This window comes from Micropterus dolomieu, linkage group LG14, assembly GCF_021292245.1.
Source record: "Micropterus dolomieu isolate WLL.071019.BEF.003 ecotype Adirondacks linkage group LG14, ASM2129224v1, whole genome shotgun sequence".
NCBI classification, from domain to species: Eukaryota; Metazoa; Chordata; class Actinopteri; order Centrarchiformes; family Centrarchidae; genus Micropterus; species Micropterus dolomieu.
In genome coordinates this window covers 11,213,631-11,238,646 of record NC_060163.1, presented here as the reverse complement: position 1 = coordinate 11,238,646, position 25,016 = coordinate 11,213,631, and the positions used below count along the sequence as shown (strand labels likewise).

The 25,016-nt window shown below is 39.8% G+C and overlaps 2 protein-coding genes across 2 annotated transcripts; both read left to right on the top strand.

The window, feature by feature from the left end:
• Window positions 1-169: 169 nt before the first annotated feature.
• pdpk1b (3-phosphoinositide dependent protein kinase 1b) lies at window positions 170-8,067 on the top strand. Its single transcript, XM_046068191.1, has 14 exons — window positions 170-318; window positions 2,113-2,403; window positions 2,618-2,660; window positions 2,772-2,909; window positions 3,039-3,183; window positions 3,304-3,401; window positions 3,539-3,614; window positions 3,725-3,793; window positions 4,043-4,139; window positions 4,308-4,481; window positions 4,668-4,885; window positions 5,120-5,177; window positions 5,484-5,636; window positions 5,785-8,067. Exons 1-14 carry the CDS (start codon window positions 295-297, stop codon window positions 5,896-5,898), a joined length of 1,698 nt encoding a protein of 565 aa, XP_045924147.1. The 5' UTR covers window positions 170-294; the 3' UTR covers window positions 5,899-8,067.
• A 294-nt stretch (window positions 8,068-8,361) lies between these two features.
• Window positions 8,362-24,802, top strand: kctd5b (potassium channel tetramerization domain containing 5b). Its single transcript, XM_046069439.1, has 6 exons — window positions 8,362-8,689; window positions 15,546-15,654; window positions 15,931-16,022; window positions 16,110-16,205; window positions 18,749-18,874; window positions 21,580-24,802. Exons 1-6 carry the CDS (start codon window positions 8,378-8,380, stop codon window positions 21,607-21,609), a joined length of 765 nt encoding a protein of 254 aa, XP_045925395.1. The 5' UTR covers window positions 8,362-8,377; the 3' UTR covers window positions 21,610-24,802.
• Window positions 24,803-25,016: the final 214 nt, after the last annotated feature.

Genomic DNA, 25,016 nt, shown 5'->3' with positions numbered 1-25,016 from the left:
GGAGTAATGAATTATTAGTCGATCTAAAACAGACTGGCGTAAAGACAGTTTGAAGGGTAAGTTTATTGCGTTATTATATCAAGAACTGCTGCCGTCAGTCCCTGATCAGCAAGATGAAGTTCAGTAGGTTGTAAATGTGGCGAGGGGGGCGGACACAGCGGGACTCTCCTCTGCTGTCCTGCGGTAACATTGTTGTGGAACGACGTCACAGCTCGAAAATGAAGGCGCAGAGGCGGCCATTACTGGAGCTTCTCTAATTATTTTATTCCAAATAAATACTCGCGGAAAACTCTCATGGCAAGAGCTACAAGTCAGCTGGTAAGTGTTACAACTTTAATGCGAATTACAGCTCGAAGCCGGTGCTCAAAACGTACAGTGTGGCGGCTGTTCGACAACAACTAGTTAGGTTGGGCCTTCTTGTGAAGAGCGGTGCTAGCCGCAAAAGATCGTTACGACTCACTAGCAATGTTAGCTCGCTAATGTTGGCTAACGCAACACCTAATGTTAGCTACGTTAACCGGGCTTGTAACACTTGGTTGGACCAGTGATTAAGGTCCGTCGAATAATTCGGTACTGAGGTAGCATTTGCCAGTGCTTGGTATTAGTTTTACAGTATGTATGACCATTTCCCCTTGGCCAATAGCGTTATCTGTTGGCTGACGTTAGCTAAACATGTTCGCGCTTTCTAACGATGCTCCTGCCTGCTAACAAGCTAACGTTAGCTTTATTGCGTTGCACCTTTGGTAGAAGATAGCTTGTTAAGGTTACCGTTGTGTAGTTCGACTGTCAACCCATCAACTTTCAAATTTCGATAGTAATGTCGGCACAATAACTTTGAACATAGCCGAGTAAGGTTACGTGAAATTAGCACACGGTTTTGAAGTTACTTATCTGTTACCTGCCGTGCTAACGTTAGCTAATTGACTGGCTGTTAGCGTTAAGTTTATAACTCGCTGTCAGTGATGGCCGGCATTATTTGACAAGGCAGCCGGAGCTAACGTTAGCAAGCTAGCAGGCGTTAGTTAGCAAAGAAAGTTTGCACAGGCCTGTTAGGGTTAGGTTAACGTTAGCTGGTGTTTTCTATCAACCTGTACATGGTTAATCAATAGTAATGGGTCAGTAGATAGTTATATGACCAATTGGCAACCATACAGGCAAGTCCGGATAAGTCAACTAAATGGCCACACCTTGGTTTTGAATGAGAAGAAGCTAGGCCAACTGAACTAACTAACGTTAACTGAGTTGAAAGCTGGACAGCATCAGCAGCGAGTGTTACAGTAGTTCAGCAATTTTAAAATAACTAACTTTGCTACAAGCATCAAACAGTTTGTTGAAAAGCACAAGCTGTCGCTGTCTGGTATCTCTGATCATTTAGTGGTGACACATACACATACAAATGTAATGAGTCCAGTGCAGTTGTTTTGGTAAGAACAGCTGTCACATGAAAGAAGTAACTTTGACATAGTTTTTACAACTTTAACTCTGAAGGGTGGGACCACTAGGCTCAGAAGCACCTTCTTCAATAATTGCTGCATGTCCTTATCAATTTTAGACTTTGCTCCCAAAGTGGTCCTACTTTAAATTGTAAATTTAAGTTATGATACCCTACCAACTGCAGTAAATTTATGTCAGCGTCTTGGGAAAGTGGGGCTACTTTATATGATCCAGAACATGTAAGCTCCATCTCGTCTAGTCTTGTTTACACATTTTCTGGAATAGATTGGGTGATTGCTCATTTTGTAGTACGTAATATTGTCGTCATTATACAACCAATATGCAACAACGTGTAATAACCTGGGCCGGGCAATATGTTTTGCGTTTTATTGCCGATCAGTATCGTGTCCTCATATTTAAGGGAAATCTAAGTTATGATACACTATAACTAAGCAACTGCTAAATCTGTTTGCTAATGGAATGATGGCCAGAGTACCTAAAATATCTGTGCTGAACAGCAAAATATGACCTTTTCTATAAACGGATATTCTTTGCACAAATTGATACTGGAAACACTTCTCAATTTAAAACTACATGTGGACATTTTTTAAAGATGCTATTTCTACACCTGCATCACTCTGCTGACTGCTATTTTCAATGTTCCCTCTCCTGTTCCAGTATGATGTTGTGCCCATTCAGCCCAGCGTTGTCATCTGTTCCTGCTCACATCCATCAATGGTAAGAAACCACCCTGACTCCTGCTCGCCACTTGCTATCCCAGGCGCAAGCAGTAGCCATTGTCCCAGCATGGAGGGCTCAGCCTCAGAGGCCCGTGCTGTAGGAGCGTCTGCAAGCGGTCAGGGCTCAGACCTCCGCACACAGTCTGCTGTCCAGGCCCCCCAGCCACGCAAGAAGAAGCCAGAGGACTTCAGATTTGGCAAGATACTGGGAGAGGGTTCCTTCTCGACGGTATGTGACTAGCATTCCACTTAGCTTTTAAATTTTACCAGGGTAGATGTTGCTACATGCTAGCATTCTTTTGATTAATGTACCTGGATGAGTCATCCTCAGCTCATTTGAGGTGAAGTGACAAAACAGGCCCTAAGAGCTACTAGATTTTCTCCCAAGTCTGACAAGAAAGCAAGATGCCATGTTATGTTTTTTTCTGTTCTTATATCCAAAGGTTGTCCTGGCAAGAGAGCAGGTAACAGGGAAAGAATATGCAAGTAAGTAATAATGCACAAGATATTGGTGAATTACACGTTATTATTAAGATGGAAAAGTTGCTGAGTGCATTTTTACTATTATATCCTGAAATGTTCTTTTCTCTCCTTCAGTTAAGATTCTAGAGAAGCGCCATATTATGAAGGAGAACAAAGCCCAGTACGTGAAAAGAGAAAGGGATTTGATGTCAAATCTAGATCACCCATTCTTCGTCAAGCTCTTCTTCACATTTCAAGACGATGAGAAGTTGTGTATCCTTTGACAAATTCAATTTGTCAGGGCATGTTATATATTAATAACTTACCAATGGTGTTTATTTTTGTGTATTAGCAATTGATTTCTAGTAATCACATTGTTCCTTAACTGGTTTTTTTTTGTAGATTTTGGTCTTAGCTACGCTAAGAATGGAGAGCTACTGAAATACATTCGCAAAATTGGTTCATTTGATGAGACCTGTACTAGATTCTACTCAGCTGAAATAGTTTGTGCTCTAGAATACTTACACAATAAGGGGATAATACACAGGTAAGACTTGTTTTATTCATAATGATATTTTTGTCTTTTTTTCTATTAGCTTATATCATTTTCTAAACCTGTTAAGTGTTTGTTTAACCCCAGCAGTTACAAGTTGTTTCTTTATTTCAGAGATCTGAAACCAGAGAATATTCTTCTGAGTGAAGAGATGCACATCCAGATAACAGATTTTGGGACAGCAAAACAGTTATCGTCAGACAGTAAACAAGGTATAGCCACAGTCATGATTTTACTTGTACTTCTCAGCAAGTATAAAAAGTGTGACGTCATTGAAGCCTTTTATTTCTGTGAACAGCATTAAGGTTTCGTGTCTCTACTTATACCCTTTATTTGCATTGTTTGGCAGCGAGAGCAAACTCCTTTGTTGGGACAGCACAGTATGTGTCTCCAGAGCTGCTAACAGAGAAATCAGCCTGCAAGAGGTAATGCAATTTGGTCGTCAAGAAACTGATACACTTACTATTTATTGTTTGTCAGATAAGAGTGTCACCACATCTGTAAGTTTATTTCTTGGTTTTCTTTTTTTCCTCAGCTCTGACCTCTGGGCCTTGGGATGTATTATCTATCAGCTGGTGGCTGGTTTACCACCGTTCAGAGCTGGGTAAGTGCTAAGGGGGATGTCACAGCTCGGTTAATCCTCCATTAATTCATGCTTTAATAATGGTTGACCATGTTGTATTGCATTTTTTCCCCATTACAGTTGACTATTTAGGGTAATTTCAAGTGCAACAAATGCTATGTGTGAGATTAACCTAGCCCCAGTGATATTAATCTGGCAAGCATTTCACTTGTGGAACACTTCCCTAATTGTCTGTTTTGTTCTTTTCCTCTTGTGGTTCATATATTGTAGAAATGAGTACTTAATATTCCAGAAGATAATAAAGCTGGAGTATGAATTCCCAGAGAAATTCTTCCCCAAAGCTAAGGATCTTGTCAAACAGCTTTTGGTAGGTCATCTAGTACCGTGATTCAAATATACAATTAAATGTTAATAATATTGTGGGGATATACATGTGGTATATTAGTTGCTCGTGCTGGTGTCGGTTATTTACAGGGCAGTGCTTTTCTACCGAATGAAAACACATCTCGTATCTGTTTCTGGTTTTTACCTTCAGTCACTGGACCCTTCCAAACGGATTGGGTGTGAAGAGATGGGAGGGTATGACCCTTTGAAGCAGCACAGCTTCTTTGACAACATCTCCTGGAGTGACCTACATGTACAGACACCCCCCAAGCTCACCCCCTACCTGCCAGCCATGTCTGAGGATGATGAGGACTGCTATGGAAACGTAAGATATTTTATTACAGTCCATGTTTCTCTTTTTAAAATTTGTTTTTATTAGTCCGTTTTTTTGCTTATTCATCTTGGGAAAATGTAGGTGTAATGCCTCATTGAAAGATATAGATTCCCTGAAAACATGAACAAAGGCAGTCAGATGTCACTATACCGTTTCTCACCTGTCTCATTTCCAAAGTACGATGACCTCCTGAGCCAGTTCAGCAACATGCAGGTGGCCCAGTCTAGCTCATCACACTCTCTGTCACCACATGAATCCACGCCCCCGCAGAGGTCCAGCAGCAACATAGAGCAGTACATCCACGACCTGGACAATAACTCATTTGAGCTGGACCTGCAGTTCACTGAAGAAGAAAAGTTGCTATTGCTGGACAAACAGACCACTGGAAACCCCTGGTAAACCCTTCGACATTTTCAACCTTGTCACCCTGTTAATAATTGAAACAAAATCTTGCTCATAGATACGTCAATCTTGTCCTAGATATATGAAACAAAGTTAAATTATAAAGAGTTTTTTAAAATAGAAGTATTTGTTTGGCTGTCAATAGAAAGAAATTTATTGAGGAAAAAAGTTCTGTTTTGAGTGAAGGGGATGGGGTGCCAGTAATCTGCTGTTGCTTATTTACACAGGCACCAGTTTGTGGAGAATAACCTGATTCTGAAAATGGGCCCAGTGGATAAACGAAAGGTAGGGGTGTGTGTGTGTGTGTGTGTGTGTGTGTGTATATCTTATATTTATGGTATTGTTGATTTGTAAATATAGAAGAATTGAGTCCTTTTTAATGTAGACTATACATTAGCTGTGTTTTGTAATAGTTTAAAGGTAAAATGTGAACAGATTTTGTAGTTAAAGTTGTCTCGGTATGAATTAAGTCATTTTCCTATGTCCTAGCATATTGGAAGTAAAGGGAAATTCCCTGCTATGGTGTCATTGGCTTTATAGCCCCCTCTGTTGGTGAACTACTGTCCTGAGACGTGTTCAATTCCATTGCAGGGTTTGTTTGCTCGACGGAGACAGCTGCTTCTCACTGAAGGACCACACCTGTACTACGTGGATCCTGTCAACAAGGTCCTGAAAGGGGAGATTCCTTGGTCCCTAGAGCTACGCCCTGAGGCCAAGAACTTCAAAACCTTCTTTGTTCACACGGTACATGACTGTTTACTTACCTCTGATGTCTGTCCAGCATATTTTCCTCCAGCAACAGCATGTTGATACGTGCCCACAGTTTAGAATCTCTTCTCAAATGTGTTTTTTTCCTCTTTTAATATATTATAATTTTCTTATATGCTTGCAGCCTAACCGAACATACTATTTGATGGACCCCAGCGGAAATGCTGACAGATGGTGCAAGAAGATCCAAGAAGTGTGGAGAAAGATCTATCAAAGGCACCAAAACCCCGGCCTATAGGAGCACAGTTCCTCCCTTGGCCACTCCTCTTTAGCTCTGAGGCCAATCACTGAGCAGAGTAACACCCTCTTTAGTGCCCTTCATCACCGCAATGTAAACAAACTCTTAGAGACGCTGGCATCTAGACCTTGTTTGTTTTCCTGAGTAGAACGATGGGAAAAATACAACTTTGGATTCAGGGTTGCTTTGCTTGTTCTTTGTGCTCTCTGTGAGGCTTCTATTGCATTTTTCATTGTATGGATGATGATGGCACCATGCACATCAGCTTCTTGTACATTCTGCAGGTGGGGGAGAGAAGGGCAAGCTTGTCCTGTAGAGTGACACAAGCTTGGGTACTGCTAGGACTATCTCAAATGCAAGGACTGGTTTCCTGCTTCAATGATACCATAACACAAAATCTAGCTTTTGTGAACCAGAGCCTATCCTGATATCTTAAGTAAACCATATCCTAATCCTACATTGTGCGTGCAAGCTGTAGTCAGGCTCCACTTCTAACGCATATACTCCATAGTTGTAACAGATACTGTAAGCTGATTCAGTCTCACACGTTTACCAAACTGAAATCCTATATATATTTTTGTCAGAGCCCAAATGTTCCCATGGTATTCGAGTTGTTTCTTTTAAATCTCTTGGTACTTGCTTATTGCAGTCCAGTTAAGGTCTTGATGTAACAAAGCGGAGTGCTGGTCTGCAGTGAGACATGGGTCTGAATCAGTCTCTGTATAAGTGTGAGCCTTCCATTGCCGTTACCGAGGATGTATTGCTAACGGGGTGGGAAACATGCCACTAGCTTGTACTTCCTAATCATAACTTGCTTATCTTTCCTGCATGGCCAGTTTTGTAGCTCAACCTTGTCCGCTTCTCTCTCCTAGGGCACTGGAGATATAGTTTATTCAAGTTTAAAGGTGGGTATTTTTGACTGCATTGGCAACCATAGCGAATATTATTGGATGATTTGGCTGTTCTGTACCATTCACTGGCTATTTCTTTGTGGTGTGAATTCTTCGATTTCCTTTTCGGTGGGATTCAGTATGTCCTATTGAAAACAAAATCTTATGTGCTGACCACCCCATGCTGAACAGAAAACCTTCATCAACAGAGATGCATACACATACTATCATTCTCGGAAGCAATCACAGTAAAGCTATTGTCCCCGGACAAGATGGCAGAACTGCCTCATCGGGCTCATTGGCCCATCTGTTTTTTCCTTCATTCTGATGTTTGGCCCAATAGAAATTAAAGCGATTGATTTAACTTGTGCTCTTGTTTTAGCAATATGTATTATCATAATGCTTTTAATTTTTGACATATTACCTTAAGGTCCTTTCCAAAGGTCCTCTTCCTTCAGCTGAGTCTGTGTGTGTGCAGTGTGTGACTGAGTATAGGTGAATAGGACCCTCTGGCCCTGGGGCCCGGGGCTCGATGTGGGTGGATGTCAGTTAAAGGATATCTATCTGATCCAAATAACCGATGAAATTGCTGTATCTGTCTATAAAGTTGAGGAGGCACTGTTTCCTCTAGTTAGAAAAATTGTTTGAATCAAGTCGATGGCAGTCGGTTACATTGTGTATGGATTACTCTACCTGGCTTGTAACTGACTAGAACTGTGATGTACAGATGATGTATTATTAAAACCTGAAGCAAGTAATGCAATGATATTAGGATACAGTTTTTGTATTTTTATTCTTGTATAAGGTTATTTGATGGCTATTGTTTAGCCTCTAGTTCATTCTGTGTTATTTAAATTCTAATATATGAATCATATTTGGATTGAAGTCATGTTCAGGGGCCATGTTGTGTATGTATTGAGATGTAAAGCCTTTGAATGTGAATAATTATTGTAAACTATAATATTTTACAGCTTTTTTCTTACTATATCATACATTTTCTATTTGCTCAGTGATTTAATCATATTCTGATAATTTAATGAATCTGTTCATTCTTTCTCTGATTATTTGTGCGCTAGGTCAGTAGATGTTGAATGATGAATTTTCCACTTAATGCTTGGTAGTCCAGTAATTAAAGCATGTAGGGATTTAGGCATACAAATAAAGTCATGTGTCCTGTCTTCTGTTAACAACTACAGTCATGACAGTGAAAGCAGCAGCATTCAGTGGCAATGGCATCTCACATTTTGCAGCATGTAAATAAAGTACCAGCCCATTATCATTGTTTTTGTGTTGTGGAAATTACTTTAATGCAAACTTCACCATAAAAAACATAAAGCTGGCGTGTTGTGAATACTTAGGGATAAATTATAAAGTACCGTACACAAAAATATGAATGGGTGTTTGTCACCCATGCTCATTTTTATACACTGACATTTCCAAGCTCTCAGTATCAAGAGATCATTGCTCTACTATTGAAGCGTCTGTTAATGAAGCTGGGGAGAACCTCTTTTTCTCTGGAATAATTTATGCAAGTGTCTGTCAGTGCTGTGGGAGGTAGGAGTGGCTGAGGCGCTGGCAGACTGCTTTGCATGAATCGTGGACTCCCAAGTCAGTGGCTACAGCTTAGATATTTCCTGTCAGCAGCGCAGACAGAGCCGAGCCGAGGGCGGAGGAGAGGGATGGCAGAGAACAGCTCCGAGCCGAGTAGCTCCGTTCACCGGAGATGTCTGGCCCATTCTCCGGCGGAGAGAAACAGCTCATCCGGTGTCGGGTCATCGAAATGGATCCGATTAAACGTCGGCGGGACGTATTTTTTAACAACGAGACAGACGCTGTGCCGAGATCCAAAATCATTTCTGTATAGGCTGAGCCAAGCTGACCCCGAGCTCGACTCCGACAAGGTAAATGCTAAGCTAGTCGAGCTATCATTAGTTAGGAGCGTAACGTTAGTTGGTTAACTCCCACTTTATTTTCCATTTATGTAGCTTATATTTATTTATTGCACAGTTAAGTCGGGATGGGTCATGACTGTTTGTCCGCTTGCTTATTTAGATATCCATTATTGTTAAACTCCGCGTTTATTCATACTTTAGTGCTAACTTGTTTTTTTTGTGGCTAGCTAGCCATAGCTCGCTAAGCTAGCTAGATTCCGACAGTCACCACATGACATAACGTTACGATTTTGCTGCTAGCGTGTCTGTGTCTTTTTAACAAGATACGTTGGCACGTCTTGCGGGTTTACATACATTTCTTGTCTCGTAACGTAGGGGTTTTAACTGCTTCAATGGGGTTTCCCAGTTTAAATATTAAGTCTCCTCAGTAGCTGGAAACTTTCCCCATCCGACGCGTTGACACTGATCGAGGTGTCAAATATTGTCACCAACCTCATTTTACAAAAGCTACATATTCAGCTTTGAACTTTAGTTATAGATAGTGTAACCCAATTTTGAGTATGACTGTTTATAATATAATATGTAATTAAAACTTTTTTAGTGGGTTATGTCACTCTGCTTTAACAGTCAAATACGTGCAGCAAGTGTAGCTGTAACTTTTAAATGGGTTGTAGCTTAAACAAATTGTATATCATATCCCTATGCTGTTGAATCACTATCCATCCATGACTATTTTCTGGCCAATCAAGTGATTGTGATGTGTACAAGCGTTGGTGCTATAATTAACCTAAAAATGATCCAGACTTTATTGCTCGATCAACGTGTGTTTTTTCAACCCTTCCTCTCATGAGGTTAGTCTGTTGTTACTTGGCTGTTTGCTCTGCAGTAATCAGCCTCTGTGCTGGTGGTGAGGCTCCCTTTTAATAAGTACATAAGTCATTGCCAAGTGGCGTGAGGTGCTGCTGACAACTGAGAGCTCGGGATGAAGTCACTCATCTCCCTGAATGGCCCCAGTGCTCCAGATACAGGCTTCTCTCAGTTTGTCCATCTGCCAGTTTTAATAGCAGCATGTGTGCTTTAAGGCCTCCAGCACTGTCAATGCATTAGTGTCCCTATAGGCTACATAGTGTAATATACTCTGCTCTTCATCGTTCATTGTACTGCCCCATTATTCATTGTTTTCATCTACTTGCACGTTTTAATCTTCAACCCTGACCCTTTATACTAAGCTTGAGACTGTGGCTCATCTCGTATTTTCATGCAAATATCTTAATCTCTGAATAATCAGCTTGCTTTTTTGTCAGTTTATCCTCCCATGAGCAACGGATCAGTCCATCTCAATCCCTTGTCTTAAGTGTGCATCAGACTCACAAGCCATTACTGTACCTCTATCCTGCAGGCGGGTCTGGTTTAGGATAAATGAGCTCAATAGATTATATTTCACTTGCCACTGTGTCTCAAACTACATACGTTGACATGATTTTATAATTTGCAACTGAACCAGGAAGGCCATTTATTTTCTCTTTTTTATTTTTTTTTGCATCACACGACCCTGTGTGTGTGAATGGGAAGCCCAACAGAGTGACAGAGTGAAGAACTCTGTTTTTAGGTGAATGCAGTATTGTGTTTCCCAGCCAAGGAAATCAGTGGTTCAGTTCTCAGTCACGCAGGCTGACATGCTTCAGCGGGACTCTTAAGGAGAACTGCATTATTCATGTTGTTGACTGGAGCCTGTTTTGCACATTGAGGTAGATCAGGGAAAAAGTGGAACAAGTGATGTGCCCGGCCATAATAGTTGATATTCTTGTATTTAAAAGTATTATTTTTAAATGTTTTATCCCATAATTTACATTTGCCATCATATTAGTGATATTCTTGGGTTTGATGGACTCAAGTGACTTAACTCATGCTGCAAGAAAATTAGCAGGTATTGCTCTAAAAAGTGTCTATTGTCTAATCAACGAGCTGAGAGATGCACATCAGTTGGGCAGACTCCAGCTCTCAAACTACTCAGTTCAGGAGCACTCAAGTAGAGACCCAGCTTTACAGCTTTGAGAGCAGCATCAATTTTTCAAGCACCCCCGCCACAAAGGATTCTTGCTTCTTCAACATCTTATTCTTTTCATATTCATATCCATTTGCTGCCCAAAGAAGTTCTCTCTGCAGCATCTGAGAGAGAAATATAGCCGCATTTAATGCTGGATTCAGGTTGTATGTCATGCCTCAACACACTGTGGGAGGCAACGTAAATATTTAACAGTAATATCTCGGTCTCCTCCTGCGCTGTCTTCTCACAGTGAGTGCTCAACAGGACACTGCAGATTGGCAAATCAAGGTGTGACTCAAGGCTGATCCTATGGGCTTCATCAGTCTAAAGCAACTTTATTCACAAAAAACAGGCACCTACATGTGAGCATAGCCTGGTGTTTCTGTGAATTAAGATGTTGTAAAATGGAATTTTATTCTGCATTAAGATCAATCATCTGCGAGACCACTCATTGCACTTCCAGCCTCTTTTTCTATTGCGATACACATTTCCCGTCCTGCCTGGCGGTTGCAGTGCTTTCCCGGCTTGCCAGCTTAGCCGTGGCGCTACTTAACTGCCTCTCACCATTACAGCAAAGCTTTTAGGGGACTTTTAAAAGGAGCTGTTCATTTACTGCCTGGAGCACTCCTCCCTGTTATAAATTGTTCTGCAAAACGCACTCATGGTGTTACCTTGCACAGTTTAAAATAGTAGAAAGGCGTGAAGTTCCTCCCAGCCTCGATGAGAGGTCAAACTTGCATTCAAATGAGTGTTGCATATCTTGAAATATGAGATAGTTTCACATAATAAAGCCTTGACGTTATGTGTGTATTATTTAAAGGATGAAGGCCTATTTTACGATGCCATTACTGCTTGTACTCCAGAGGGACTCCTGGCTCCTGTTCTACAACGATCAGGCTTCCACTTGGCTAAGTAGCTGCAGTCATGTGACAGAGACTACCTACTGCAACATCTTTAAGTACTGTTTCTGCAGTGGGCTTGTGCTCCGGCTCGGCCAAAGTGAAGGCCGAGCAGCGTTTTATAATGCATTCTTTTTCGTTCTTGGCCTGAGGAAATTGGAATGGCTTCACGCAACTGTGTTAATTGTTTTTATCTACCACTGTTGCGTTTTTTGTTTTTCTTTGATAATTACTTGTAACCATCTGGTGTATTATTTTGAAAGTCTAATTGAAATTTAGCAGTGAATATATCTCCATCTGTCTGGTAGGGCTGGGCAATAAAACGATAATGATAATTATCGCAATATAATTTTCCTCAATCTAATGTTCAGTATATCGTCAATAAATATTTGAATCTGAATCATAAACAAATTAGCACTTACATTTTCTATTATTTATTTTGTTGAGGAAAAGGGATTTAAAAAAGATTTACTAATCACATTTGTCAAAAGATTTTATCTCAATTGTTTTGAATGTTTTGTTAAGTGATCCACTGTTTGACTTCAAATGTTTGTCGCTTTCTGGCCATAAAAGTTTAACTACATAATTAACCATCTGGTTTCTTCAATTTTCACTCAGGAGTTCAATCAGCCTTTAAACTTGAAAGAAATAATGATTTGACATATCGTTATAATTATCGATATTGAATCATATGAAATATTTTTATTGCAATAACATTTTTGGCTATATCGCCCAGCCCTACTGTCTGGCTTGAATTGGTGAATGGTTGCATGCAAAGTTTTGGTGTACACCTGTTGTAACTGGATGCAAAACATGTAGTGACTTGTTAATTTTGTTGACTTAAGGATTAACTTTCAGTGTTAATGTGTCTACAGAAAGCCTTGTTGGACATCATGTGCTTGAAGGGTGTGTCACCATGGTATTTCCTCTGGGAGGATATGTATTGTGTAGGAGATGAATGATAAGGTTAATACTGTACACTTCCCTCTGTTGTGAAGCCCACCCTTCTAATTATCCTTTTTTTTTTTTTATCCTTTTTTGTTGTGTTTTTTTTTCAGTTTGAGTCCAGTCATGTTTAGGCCTGCTTTGACTTGGTTCTTGTTACTGTATGAACAGAAGGCTTTGCAGTTGCAATATTTTTGGCAAGGCCAAACCACAAAACCCCATGTAGCATGCCAGACCTACACTGAACTGACCTATTTCTTCTGGTTATTGAAGGCGGTGTTGACACTTGTCAGTTCTACTTCAATAAATTTCTTCCTTATCCTTAAATTCTCCTTCTCTTTTCCTGTCTGTCTACTGTAAATGCCAGCAGCTATTCCATCACTTTCCCCACCCCTCTGTTTGTTGCCCAGTGCTCCCCAGCCTGGGCCCCCAGACACACATAGCCTTTTGTTAGTAATTAAAAACACTGTCTCCTTTGTGTCAACTGGCCCATATCAGAGCCCCCATAATCACCTTTCTCTCAACTGGGTCATTGTCACCCGAGTCCCCCATAGATGCACGTGCACCCAGAGCATCAGCAACATGCTTGTGGTGCAGTTGGCCATTTTATCACAGCGGCTATTTTGACATATTGTCATAGTAGGATAAGCACTGCTAATAACATTTAACGATGGCTCTGTTATTAAAGTGTCCCAATGAGCCACCTGGAAACCACAAGACGAAAGCAGCCAAATGGAATTCAGTTGTTATTAATTTTGTTTATTCTTGTGCTCTTCCTACTAACATGTCAAAGTATCTTACAAGGAAAAAGGCCTAAATCGCATGTTGTCCCATAGTGCCTTACAGGCCCATACCGAAATGTGGAGTGAGACTAAAGTTCAATAGACCTTTTGTTAACGCAGACATTTTAACGTGCCAAACACACAGGTGTAAGCATTTTTAACTTCCACAGCTGCTTTTCCTACTGTAAAAAATGTCTATGGGTCTGATTCATTTGGGAGGAATAATAATAAAGAAACACAAGTGCTGGGATGCTTGAAAAGCTATCAAGATTCCGATTTGCAATATTTATTCAGAAAGCAAATGCTATTGTAAAGTAAAAGATTGACAGATGTCTGACAAGAAAAACAGGTGATGCTCATCAGGCAAATCCATAATATAAATAAGATAAGGTGTTCCTTTTATTGATCCCCGTAGGGTAGTGTCAGTGATCATCAGGATCAAATAATCATAAGATATACACATTATGTCCAGTCAAAATAGTCCATTGGCAGAGATGGGACGTTGGGTGCTGTGGAGGTGGGATGTACTGGGTACTGTTGTAGAATTAGCCCATCTTGCTCTCAAGTTCGCTGTAAGTAATTGGAAAAACACGCAGGTTTTTGTTTGATATGTTATTGGGATATAATTCTGCATGGTCCTTTTTTTTTTATTATTATTTTTTTTTCTCTAGTTTCTTCAGTATTGCTGCACATTAATAATTGACTCCTTTTTTTTTTTTTTTTTTTCTTTTTTTTTAACTACCAAAGGAAAAGTTTGGGAAGTGGAATTTCAAGGTTAATAACGGTCTTACCTTGATAAATGCCTCCATGAGCAAATAACTCAATACACTGCTTTTGTGGCTCTTACAGCTATGGATCTGTTCATATATTAGAAATGACACATCACTGGGCAGGGATATGTTGTGAAATGATGACCAGTGGATACATATTGGCCATGTAGTACAAAGAAATATAAACGGTGCGAAAAATAGAATAGAGGCAAAGATTAGATGCTTAGTTTTCTGTGTTAAAGTCAACCGTTGTGTACAGTGTGGTTTGAATGTGGTTAGTTGTACACCTTTGGCCTTGTCGGTTTCCTCCATGCAGGCCCACCTCTGCTTGTGCTTATACTTCAGTGACTATGGAAATGTAAGGAACTGACACAGGGCACTGAGACCAGAATAGAGCTCCAGTGTACTCTGGTGGGATATTTTTGCCTTGGAAAGGAGGTCAATCAGCCGCGAGAGTTCCGAGATTCATTACAAAAGAAAATGCACTGGGACCTTTCCTCATTATTGGAGAGATTAATGAGTTTTGAGTTGATTGCATCTCTGTACTTACTGTAGACATGGCTGTATGTTTTGTCATGGCCTGGAGTGTATGATTATATTGCTGTTTTCTTGGGGTAAATAATGAAGAAGTCGCACCAACCAGCAATGCAGCTAACTTGCCAAGATAGCTCCTGAAGCCATATACTCGACAGATGCAAAGTCAAACATCCTGTAGCATTTGAGGATTAGCACAACATTTGCTTACAGCCTTTCCTTTGTGAAGTGTCTTGCCAAATGTCATGCACGTTTGACTCGTCAAATGTCATGTTGTATTAAACAACTTTTAGTAATGTCAGCTGCAGTATTTAAACAGCTGTTCAAACTGACTCTCATATTATGTGTTAGGTCAACCATGAAATGTAACAGACGAGACTGGCAGTTGTAAGCCAAGGTGCTTTCTCCTGGTCCCCTTGGTGGATTCAGCCGGCTGTTCCAAATCTTTTTCTGTTCTGCTCTAATTGTTTTAGCCTCCTGTTCCCACAGGAGACAAAGACGGTCTAATCACAGTACTTACAGAAATAGGGGAATACCCAGTGGTTGTGAAGGAATTGGGATCAAACCCAAGGCCTTTGGGACTAGTAGAGTGATATCCCAAAGCTGTTGTATGTGTGTGGCTCTTTCTGCACATGTCCTCTCAACCCTTACAGAGATTATCAGTGCAGGAGCTGACATCCTAATTCTCATCCCTCGAGTTTTATTCACTGATGCACAGTGGTGTTTCTTCCCCCCGCGTGCAGATTATGTTTCGATTTAGGTATAGGCCCGCTCATTGATTGTCTCTTTTTAAAGGAACACTGACATTTTGGTTTTATTGCACCATTTCGTCAAATTGGAAACATTCACAGTATAATATCTAATATCTATCCATTTTCTGCTTTTCAGGATGAAACTGGTGCTTATCTCATAGACAGAGACCCCACATACTTTGGGCCAGTGCTTAACTACTTGAGGCATGGCAAACTGGTGCTCAACAGGGACCTGGCAGAGGAAGGTAACATCTGTGGAATATGAGATGCACTCTAAGAAATGTTTGCCAAATCAAAATATGCTGAACAGTATGACAATGATTGCAAAGAACTAAAGGCGGTCTTTCTAAACCGCCTACATCTACGTCTTCGTTTTAACAGAATGCAGGTGCAGTACAAATAATGTGATTAGTCAAAGAAGTATAGATTCTAAGACCTTAATTAGATGCTGTTATTTGTAGTTTGTAGTAGCAGGATAAGTCTGCAATAAAAGCTTCATTGTTTCTTTTTCACTATTGTAGGTGTGCTAGAAGAAGCTGAATTCTACAACATCACATCATTAATAAAGCTCATCAAGGACAAGATAAGGGACCGCGACTGTAAAACATCACAGGTATATGAAGTTTAGATAGATCTCTCCATGAATGTGACATTCCTATTCTATTTAATTTTGTGACCCCTTGTTATTTCTTCCTCTCAGGTTCCGGTGAAGCATGTGTATCGGGTGCTGCAGTGCCAGGAGGAGGAGCTGACACAGATGGTATCCACCATGTCTGACGGCTGGAAGTTTGAACAGGTAAATCTCTTCCCACGGGGTTACAGCAGCAGCAGCAGCAGCAGCAGCAGTAGTCCTCCCCTCATGTGCTTCACCCACCCCGCTATGCTCACGTTGACCCAGAAAGTCCAGTCCTGAATATTGGAAATGGCTAAAAAAGCAAATCACATGTTTCTCTATGTCCGCATACGTGATCCGGGCATCCCTTCTGTGCTCTGATTGGTTGTTGCAGCTTGTCAGTATAGGTTACGGGCGGGCCCACCAGTCAGAGTTTCTGCTGATTGTGTCAAGGGAGGTGAAGGGAGAGGAGTCTGCTTTGCCAAACAACAGCGGAGAGGTGTGTCTAACAAATTTCTGTCCACGGGCTGGTCACTGCATGGTCCCCATGTTTTATCCATATACACCCCGTTGGCCATTGTTTTTTGTCCCAAGTAGACACACAGCTGCTGGTCATTTCTTGAGTTGGTTCTTTTCAGTGTTCATTTGTACTGCTTGCTCACCACCAGTGAGGCTAAGAGAACAGAACACATTTTTTTCTTGTGTGTTATTGTATTTTGTTTTGCTTCTTTTTTTTAAATTTTTTTTATTCATATTGCATTCACAGTTTGTAAGCTTGTCAACAGCCTTCTGTGTTTTTTGCTTGGATGTAGCCATTTGGCTATTTTGGGGGGCTCTGCTGTAATATAGTGCTGGTTGTTTAGAGCTGAAAAAATCTTCTCAGCAGGTAATCTACCTTGTACTTGAAATAGATTCAAATATTTAGAGAGAATAGTCTGAGATTGCATGGGTGTTGTGGACGTTTGTATAATGTGTGAATGAATCTCTCTGAGACGAGGGATCACTGGATCTCCCATTAGAGCTGAAATCTCTCTAATCTCCTTACACAGGTCAGATGGGAAACTCGTAGAAACACTCCTTGTGCAAAGCCTAAATCTCAGTCGTCAGCACAGAGGAGTCTTTTGGGGAGATGAGCTTTTTGACCTGCTGCCGTCTTTAAGGCTGCATAAACACAGATCATTTGGTGATGTGTATTTTAAGCTGAAAGTCGTAGGGTTTGGTGCATGCCGAGTCTTTAGCAGTGTGACAAGTGGAATCCATGGTAGCTAGTTGAGATTATTTCTTTTTTTACTGCGTTGATGGATCTAGAGGGAACTCTGACAACGACGACAACAACAAGTCTCCGGCAGCAGTGGCTAATGAGGCGATGCATGTCTGAACATGCACACCTGGGTACAGACGATATACATGTAGCCTGCAGTATACACGCACTTAACATTCAGCAGTAGTTTTGTTCTCTTTTCATCAGGTTTTTCAAGATGTGCATGCAGTTTGTTTATTAAGATCTTTGTCGTCCCTTTTTTTTTTTTTTCCCTCCTGTCTCCTTTTTGTTTCTTCAATTCACACTGACGTGACTGGGAACAGGAAAGTTATTGTAAAATATGTAATTAACGATACCATGTGTGGGATTTTCTCATACTAATTCTTTACATGACAGACACATTCAATGCTTGAAGGAAAAAGCCACTCGCTGTTACAAGCAGTAGTTTCACCGATGTTTTAAATTGGGTTGTTTTGCCCCTCGGTTCCCTCTCACATCTTGAGTACGCTCTTGTGGTAGGTAGTCTGGTAAGCCATGCAGCTAATTCAAGACATTATGAAAGCATATACGCATAGCATTGATCTTAATTAATGTGGCAGATGACGTACTGGAGAAAAATCCGACACATCTCGTCTGCGTCATGGTACTACTAACATTAAAAGATTTAGTCACACAGCTGAAAATAAAACTGGTATTTTTAGTTTTTGACACTTCATTGCATCATTAACTTAAAACAAGCCTGGTCCAAATCCACCGTTTCTCGACTTTCAACCAGCATGTTTGCTTCCTGTGGTCAAGTCCCTGCACTTGTATTCAGAAACTATTTTCTGTCTTTGTGCCGTTTCTTTCATTACCAGTTCTTTTTTGTTTGCCCTTTGATCCACATTAATATTTTATTTTGGGTTTCAGTGCTGGCATGTCTGCAGGTGTTGAAAATACTGTTTCATTTCCTTTTTATTTTTTTTATAAATGTAACATATGTTGACACATTTCAACGTAGTCTTAAAGTCTTGACTCCTCTAAATTCTCTTGGTGTATTAGTTTACATTGTTAAAGCGTGATGCCCTGTTTGCCTTGTGTACCATGTAATTGTGCATCTGACCCACCATATCCCATATTATATGGTCTCTATTGTCATCTATCTAACAAAGGCAAAACATCCAAAATAATTAAAAACAAACTGCATAGTGAGTTACATAGGCCATACTTTGCCCAAAACAGTTCATACAGACCTATGTCTAATTAGTAAGACTTGTCTTGTTTTATCCAAAATGCCATGAGAAGCCTTAAATTTAAGTTGCAGGATCCTGTAGACTCTCTGTGCTCCTTGATTGGCCGTCAACCTCCTTTTTTAAATTACTTTAACGTCTCCCTACCTCTGTTTTCCCAGCATGAGTAACCTAGTTTTTACCTCTACTTCATCAGTCTAATCCTTCCTCTGTGCTCTGCTCCTGTGTCTCTCTAGCTGGTCAGCATAGGCTCCTCTTACAACTACGGCAACGAAGACCAAGCTGAGTTCCTGTGTGTAGTCTCCAAGGAGCTGCACAATCAATCATACGGGACCAACAGTGAGCCCAGTGAGAAGGCTAAGGTAAGTGTGTGTGTGGAGAGGCCGGATGAAAATCCATCCACAGCAAACATCTCTGAATGATTGCCTGTGCTGGATGTTTTTTAAATGCGTCGCATTTATGAACATGCCGCCGCGTGACTGAAAGCACCTCTGGTTTATTGATGAGAAACCTCTATGAAGGAGAACATTGTGAATATTCAGTCCTTCAGCTGAAAATACTGCCCGCCTGTATAACCATAAGCGATCAGAGGAAAAAGAAGAGAAAATGTATAAATGAAAGCAAAGCTGACATTCATTTTGACATTTCTCTACCGGAACTAACCCAGCTTTTAGGCTTATGTCGTGTGAGATTTGACCTGCAATAAAAAGTCAACAGCGTAATCCGGCTAGGGGTATTAAGGGAGCGCAGGTCTGCAGATTAACGGTGCTATTGGCAAGGTTTGCCATTTTCTCAAGGGCTTTTAGGAGCAAAGCAGGAGGCACACCCTGAGGAAGTCAAACTCCCATCAGTCCCTGTGGGACTCATGGAGAAGCACAGAGTTAAAGTTAGATTCATGTTGTTCATGTAACAGAAAAATATTAAACACTACCTGCGCCATCTTTCAAGCATCTTTTGTTGTGATTGTTTTCAGGGGCACTATTTAAAGTAGTATCTCTGCTTTTTGTGGTAAACATATTTTATTTGAGGTGCACTCGGATAACATTTGTACTTTTTATTTTGTGTTTGGTACCCTTTTTTTGATTGACACAAAATGTAGTTGTTAATGTGAATCCCCTCTGAACATTAGTTCTATTTTTCTCCTTGTTCTCCTTTCCAACATTTTCTACCTCCATTCATTTCCATTATTTTACTCCATGCCTTTCTTGTCTTCTTCTGTGCCGTCTGCATGCTGCACATTGCTCAGAGCGAGGACGAAGAGACGGATTATGAAATGAATGACTCTGATTAGGGTTGAGCACTTATGACTCACTGGTGAGCGCTCAAGTGCTCGTAGTCCCTCCACCACGCCACCCTAGTTTGTCCCTCTCCGTCCTCCCCCATGCCTCCTTATTGCAATTTACACTACTGAATTTATTTGTTTTCAAAGACAACTTGAGCTAATTATATACTAAAAGCAGAGCAAAGTGACTGAATCCAGGTTGAAAATCAGCGTCAGGGCCTGCAGGCCAAAGCTGGATCAAAATCCAGATGGTTCCTGCTGAGACTGGCAGAGTACTTGTTTGCAGGTGGAGCTCTCTTTGAAACCAGATGGGAAGAGCTCCATTTGTTTCAGTAGTGTAAATAAGACCCTTGTAATTATTGTCATGCTCAAAGCCTTGGTTAATGGAGGGCATGCTGAATCATCAGCTGCTGCAGTTTGACTCATTGCCCTCATTCAATGACATTTAAAGGGAAGGCCAGGTTACTACGCTCCCTATTTCCTTTCCGTTGTCAAAAGTAGTAGTAGCAGTTGAGGTGAAGGTAGGGATGTCAAACTATATTTAAAATTTTTAATTATGATCAGTGGCAAAATGAAAGTCATCGCAAACGATTACATAAACATTCCACAGAGAGCAATGTCAGAAAACAATGTTTAGTCATAAGGAAATCTTTCCCAAAATCCAGATTTAAGATGTCACTAAAATGTGCTGCAGATGGATTGCATAATCCAATGCAGATAACATTTCTTTAGCTTTTGTGTAAAAGGCTACAAATCTAAAATCAAAAAATGAGCATCACAATTAAAACAGCTTTTTGTGTTTGTGACAAATAGTCCCAAAGCCAAAGATATTCAGTTCACTGTCGTGTAAAACAATGAGAAAATAGCAAATCCTCACATCTGGGCTGGATTCAGAGTGGTTGACATTTTTGCTTCAAAATCGTTCAATCGACTAACCGTATTTAGCTGCAACTGGGTCGGATATCAGATTAATAGAGGCGGCTAGAGGGCTGGGCTATACGGCGAGAATACACACGACATAAAAAAGGGAACTAATGACCTAATGCATAACTTTCTGTTCAGTTTTCAGTATGAAGAATCATTAAGGGGTCAATTTTAATGTATTGTTACTGCAGTATGACAATTTGTTTTATGACATGGAATCGGTTTATCTCAATTGACTTGCACAAACAGTATATCAGGGGTATTGTGGTTTAGATTAGCTCAATATGTGCGATGGAGGCAAGGCCCCAGACGGGGGATAGGTGCACCAGAAGTGTGATGAACAAGTCATTTATGAAAGAACAACTCCTTTTAAATTGACAACCTGCAATAACAAATGATTTTGAAAGCGCAAATAAAACCTAAAGAAATTGATTAGACTCGATTTGACCTTCGTGTTTTTGGCTGCTCAGAATTCTTCAGACTGCTGTGGTTAGTTTCAGCAGCATGTCTTTCCAGTACCAAGGTTTGATCCCACCTGACAATGAACTTTTCTGCTTCATGAGCTTCCTCAGAGTCGGCTCTAACGCCACGTTACTACGTAGTCTCTAGCACAACGCTTTATTTTCCTCACTTGTGCAAACATTTCCCTTTTTCTCTCTGCACCCTGTTCAGTGTGTTTGATTCAGTAGAGTAAATGTCTGAGTGCTCCTGGCTGGGAGAGTGTGCACTGTGTCAGCAATGAGTGCTTAAGGAAAAACAACCTACTAAAGTCTCTTTGACTGCTGAAATATGGGAGACTGTGTAGCAGTGTGGTACGATGTGTTTTTGTTGATTATCTTTTCTTTTTCTTTATCTCTGCAGATTCTTCAGGAAAGAGGTTCCCGGATGTGAAGAGGACTTGCTATTATGAGGTCCAGGTGTTATGATGCAAACATATCATCTTTGTGGAAGAACGTTTGGCACAATGGAGATTTAAAGGGGGGAGTGTGCATTTATTTTGTGTGTTCCCTCCATTTTTGTTTTTATTTCTTGATGTAAATAAGTCTGTTTACTGACAATTTGTGCCTGTACATTTAAACTGGACCTATTTTTTGAATTAGCGGCAAGTTTTTTTTTCTAATTGAAAGTAAGGAATTGCAATCTACATATGTTTTATGCTATAAATTATGGCCATCGTCATATAAGGCCAATGATTCACTCAGGGTCATCTATTGAGTTAATCCTTAGATCCTCTAGCTCAAGGCGTCTGGTAAGGGATCAGTAGGGTTTTTATAACTCAAAAGTATCAAACTCAAAATCATTGTTTTGGGGTATTAAGAAGGGAATTGTGCATTTATTTAGCGCATGTTAAAGAGTTACGCTGTTAAAAGTGAAATTCTCCCCAAAAAACGAATCGATTAAAATACTTTCCCCAAAGAATTCAAACAGTTAAGCCGAGATTTGTGATCATGAGGATCCCAGCTATACAACACACATTTTCAGATGCATTTCAAACAATGTACTTTACATGGAAAAAACATTTTCAGTAACTATTCGCTTTCAGAAAAGGACACCTTCTCAGACCAGGATGAAAACTATGTGAACAAAAATGTCAGTGATTTGATGCTGTTGGTAAAGGGGCATTAGGTAATTTATCAGGGCTTTTATTTATGGCGTGGAAGTGACGTGTTATGAACAGAAATAAGAGACCCATTTTCACATAGTCTAAGTAAGCTAACTTTAGAGATACATTAGAAATATCTGCCTAACATGGCAATGTACTTCTTTATTCGCTTTCTTGGCTTGAGAAGTAAATGTGTTTCTAGTGAAGTTGCTTGTGGCACCGTGTACTCTGTCTCGTAACCTAATTTCCCACAGAATTGGCCATTGTGTGCTGTTGGATTAAGTAATTATTATATTTTTAGGAAGTCCACTTACCGGTTTTATGGATGGAAACCGGTAAGCATTGGGCACACCTATAACCACAAATGTTCATTCAAAATGTTGCGTTTTAAACTTTCTGTCGAGTTTAATCTGTCAGACATTTTTCTTAACCTCTTATTTAGTTTGAGACCTCATGTTCATAAGTCTAAAATTAACTGCTAGAAATATCAAAGGTGTTGAAATGTGAATTCTGTTCTGCAGTGATATTTTTTAACATCATCCAACGACGTCCTGTTTCCTGTCAGGAAAAACATCCTTGGGACAGTAGCGTCTTTATTTTTTTTTTCCCCACTGACTTCTGAGTTTTCCTTAACTAGTTTATTTTGTGTTTGAGGGAACATCTTGTTTGATTATGATCTTTTTTGACTGGGAGTATTTGTGGTGTGGGAATGCAGTTTGAAAGCAGTGGTGAAGGACTTTCTGTTCATATCCAGAGGATTTTGTTTTGATGTAAATAATCTAAATTTAATATTTAACTCTTTAAGAAAACTGCACGATTTGTACACTGTATAGAAAACACAACTTTGAATGGAAGTTGTTTATACTGGATCTTTAAAAATGAGAATTTGACAATGTTAACTTTTGTTTTGCATTGTTTGTACAGGACTCTAGTTAGTCTAGACTTTCTGAGGTAGGGTTGAAACAGCTGATGCTGAATACAGCGTATTTCACTGAGAACATGCCTGGAACATGTTTTGATAACCAATAACAAAGCTAAACTTGGCTGGCTACGAAGTTGACTGTTACATTTAAAAACAAATGTATTTTTTCCTGCGTTGTGATAGATTCTTCTAAGTATTTTGAATTGTGTAGATTTCGTACACAGCATTACAAGCACTACAGTGGTAAACACTGCACATTGCTTACAAGCCTGTAATGTTGTTAATGTAAATACTGCATTTTAGGACACTTTCTTTTTTTTTTTTTTTTTCTTTTTTTTAAAATAGAAAGTTGTTTTCAGGTTTGATGTGTGGTTTTGATAGGTTGGATATTTCATTCACAAATAATCATTAAGTGTTGCCTTTTTCCCAATGACCAAAATCCAATGTCTTATGTGTATCTTACACATTAATCTTAGTGTCAGGGATGAGTAAACTTTTCTTAATGCTGGCACACTTTGTACATATAGACTTGTTGACGACACACAAACCTCCATTTACTCACATGAACACGTATACACTCGACTAAAACAATTTTTATATCATCGGGGATACAAGTATGGATGCATGTGGTTTTTTTTGTTTGTTTGTTTTTTTTTTAATATAGATAAAATATATACACACACACAAGGGCTTTTAAAGTGCAAAATTTGACATCTGCAAAGAGGTTCAATCAAAGTAGACTGGAGTTCCTGCCAGAGCTAGGCTATGTTTACATTTGCTATAGTATTCTGAAGCCTTCCAATTATGTACTGTCTGTACTGCACTCCCTCACACACGTTAACATTTGTCTGAATTGTGTGACTGCACCAGTGGCAACTACCACTCCCCACTTCACATGGACTAATACTCACACAGCACTTGCTGACTGATAAGACACTCCACCCATTTCTGACAGCCTATGCTTGAGCGTTGCAGACAATCTTGCTTTGAGATTCTCACTATTTAATAGAATGAGACATGCGTGCGTTGGCTCAGAGTAAAGATTTATTTGGGTCTTGTTCTGAGGCTTTTTCTTTCTTTCTTTCTTTCTGTGATGAGATTTAAAGTGTTTTTATGTTTTTGATTTGCTTGGTTAAGTTGTAACCTCAGTTGATATACTCTGGTTTGAGGTGTTTAACCCCTCTATTTTTAGCAGCTATATTACCATTAATTCGCTGTCTGGTTGAGCATTTGGCATTGATAATCATTTCATGTAATGGACAAACTTATCAAATCTGTAGCCTAATACTTATAAGTGCCCAGTTTGTTTTGCATTCAAGTCATAAGCCACAGACCACTGTAATGCATGATTGAAGATTATCACACTTGTAATCGGAGAATGAATGTGTCATTTTTCCTCAGTCTAGCATATACATCAATAAATAAGGTTCTCATATCACTTCATAGATCACTTCTATATGATCTTATGCAATGTTAAAATATACAAATTAAGTATGAGGTTAAGGGGATAGATCTATATGGTCTTGCATAAGGTAAACTCAATAAAATGTTGTAATTCATGTGGTCTGTGTGTACTCTTCTTTTAGAGATGTTTACTATTTTAATTTCTTAGTTTTTATACACAGTACACATGATTAGCTTTTTATAAATATCAGTAATCCTATCAGACATGTTCATCACATGGAAGAGTTCTTACACATGCAGGCTTCAGCAATAAATGGATAAATCATCATAATCCTAATTTTGGATAAATAGCGACCTCTTGTGACACTT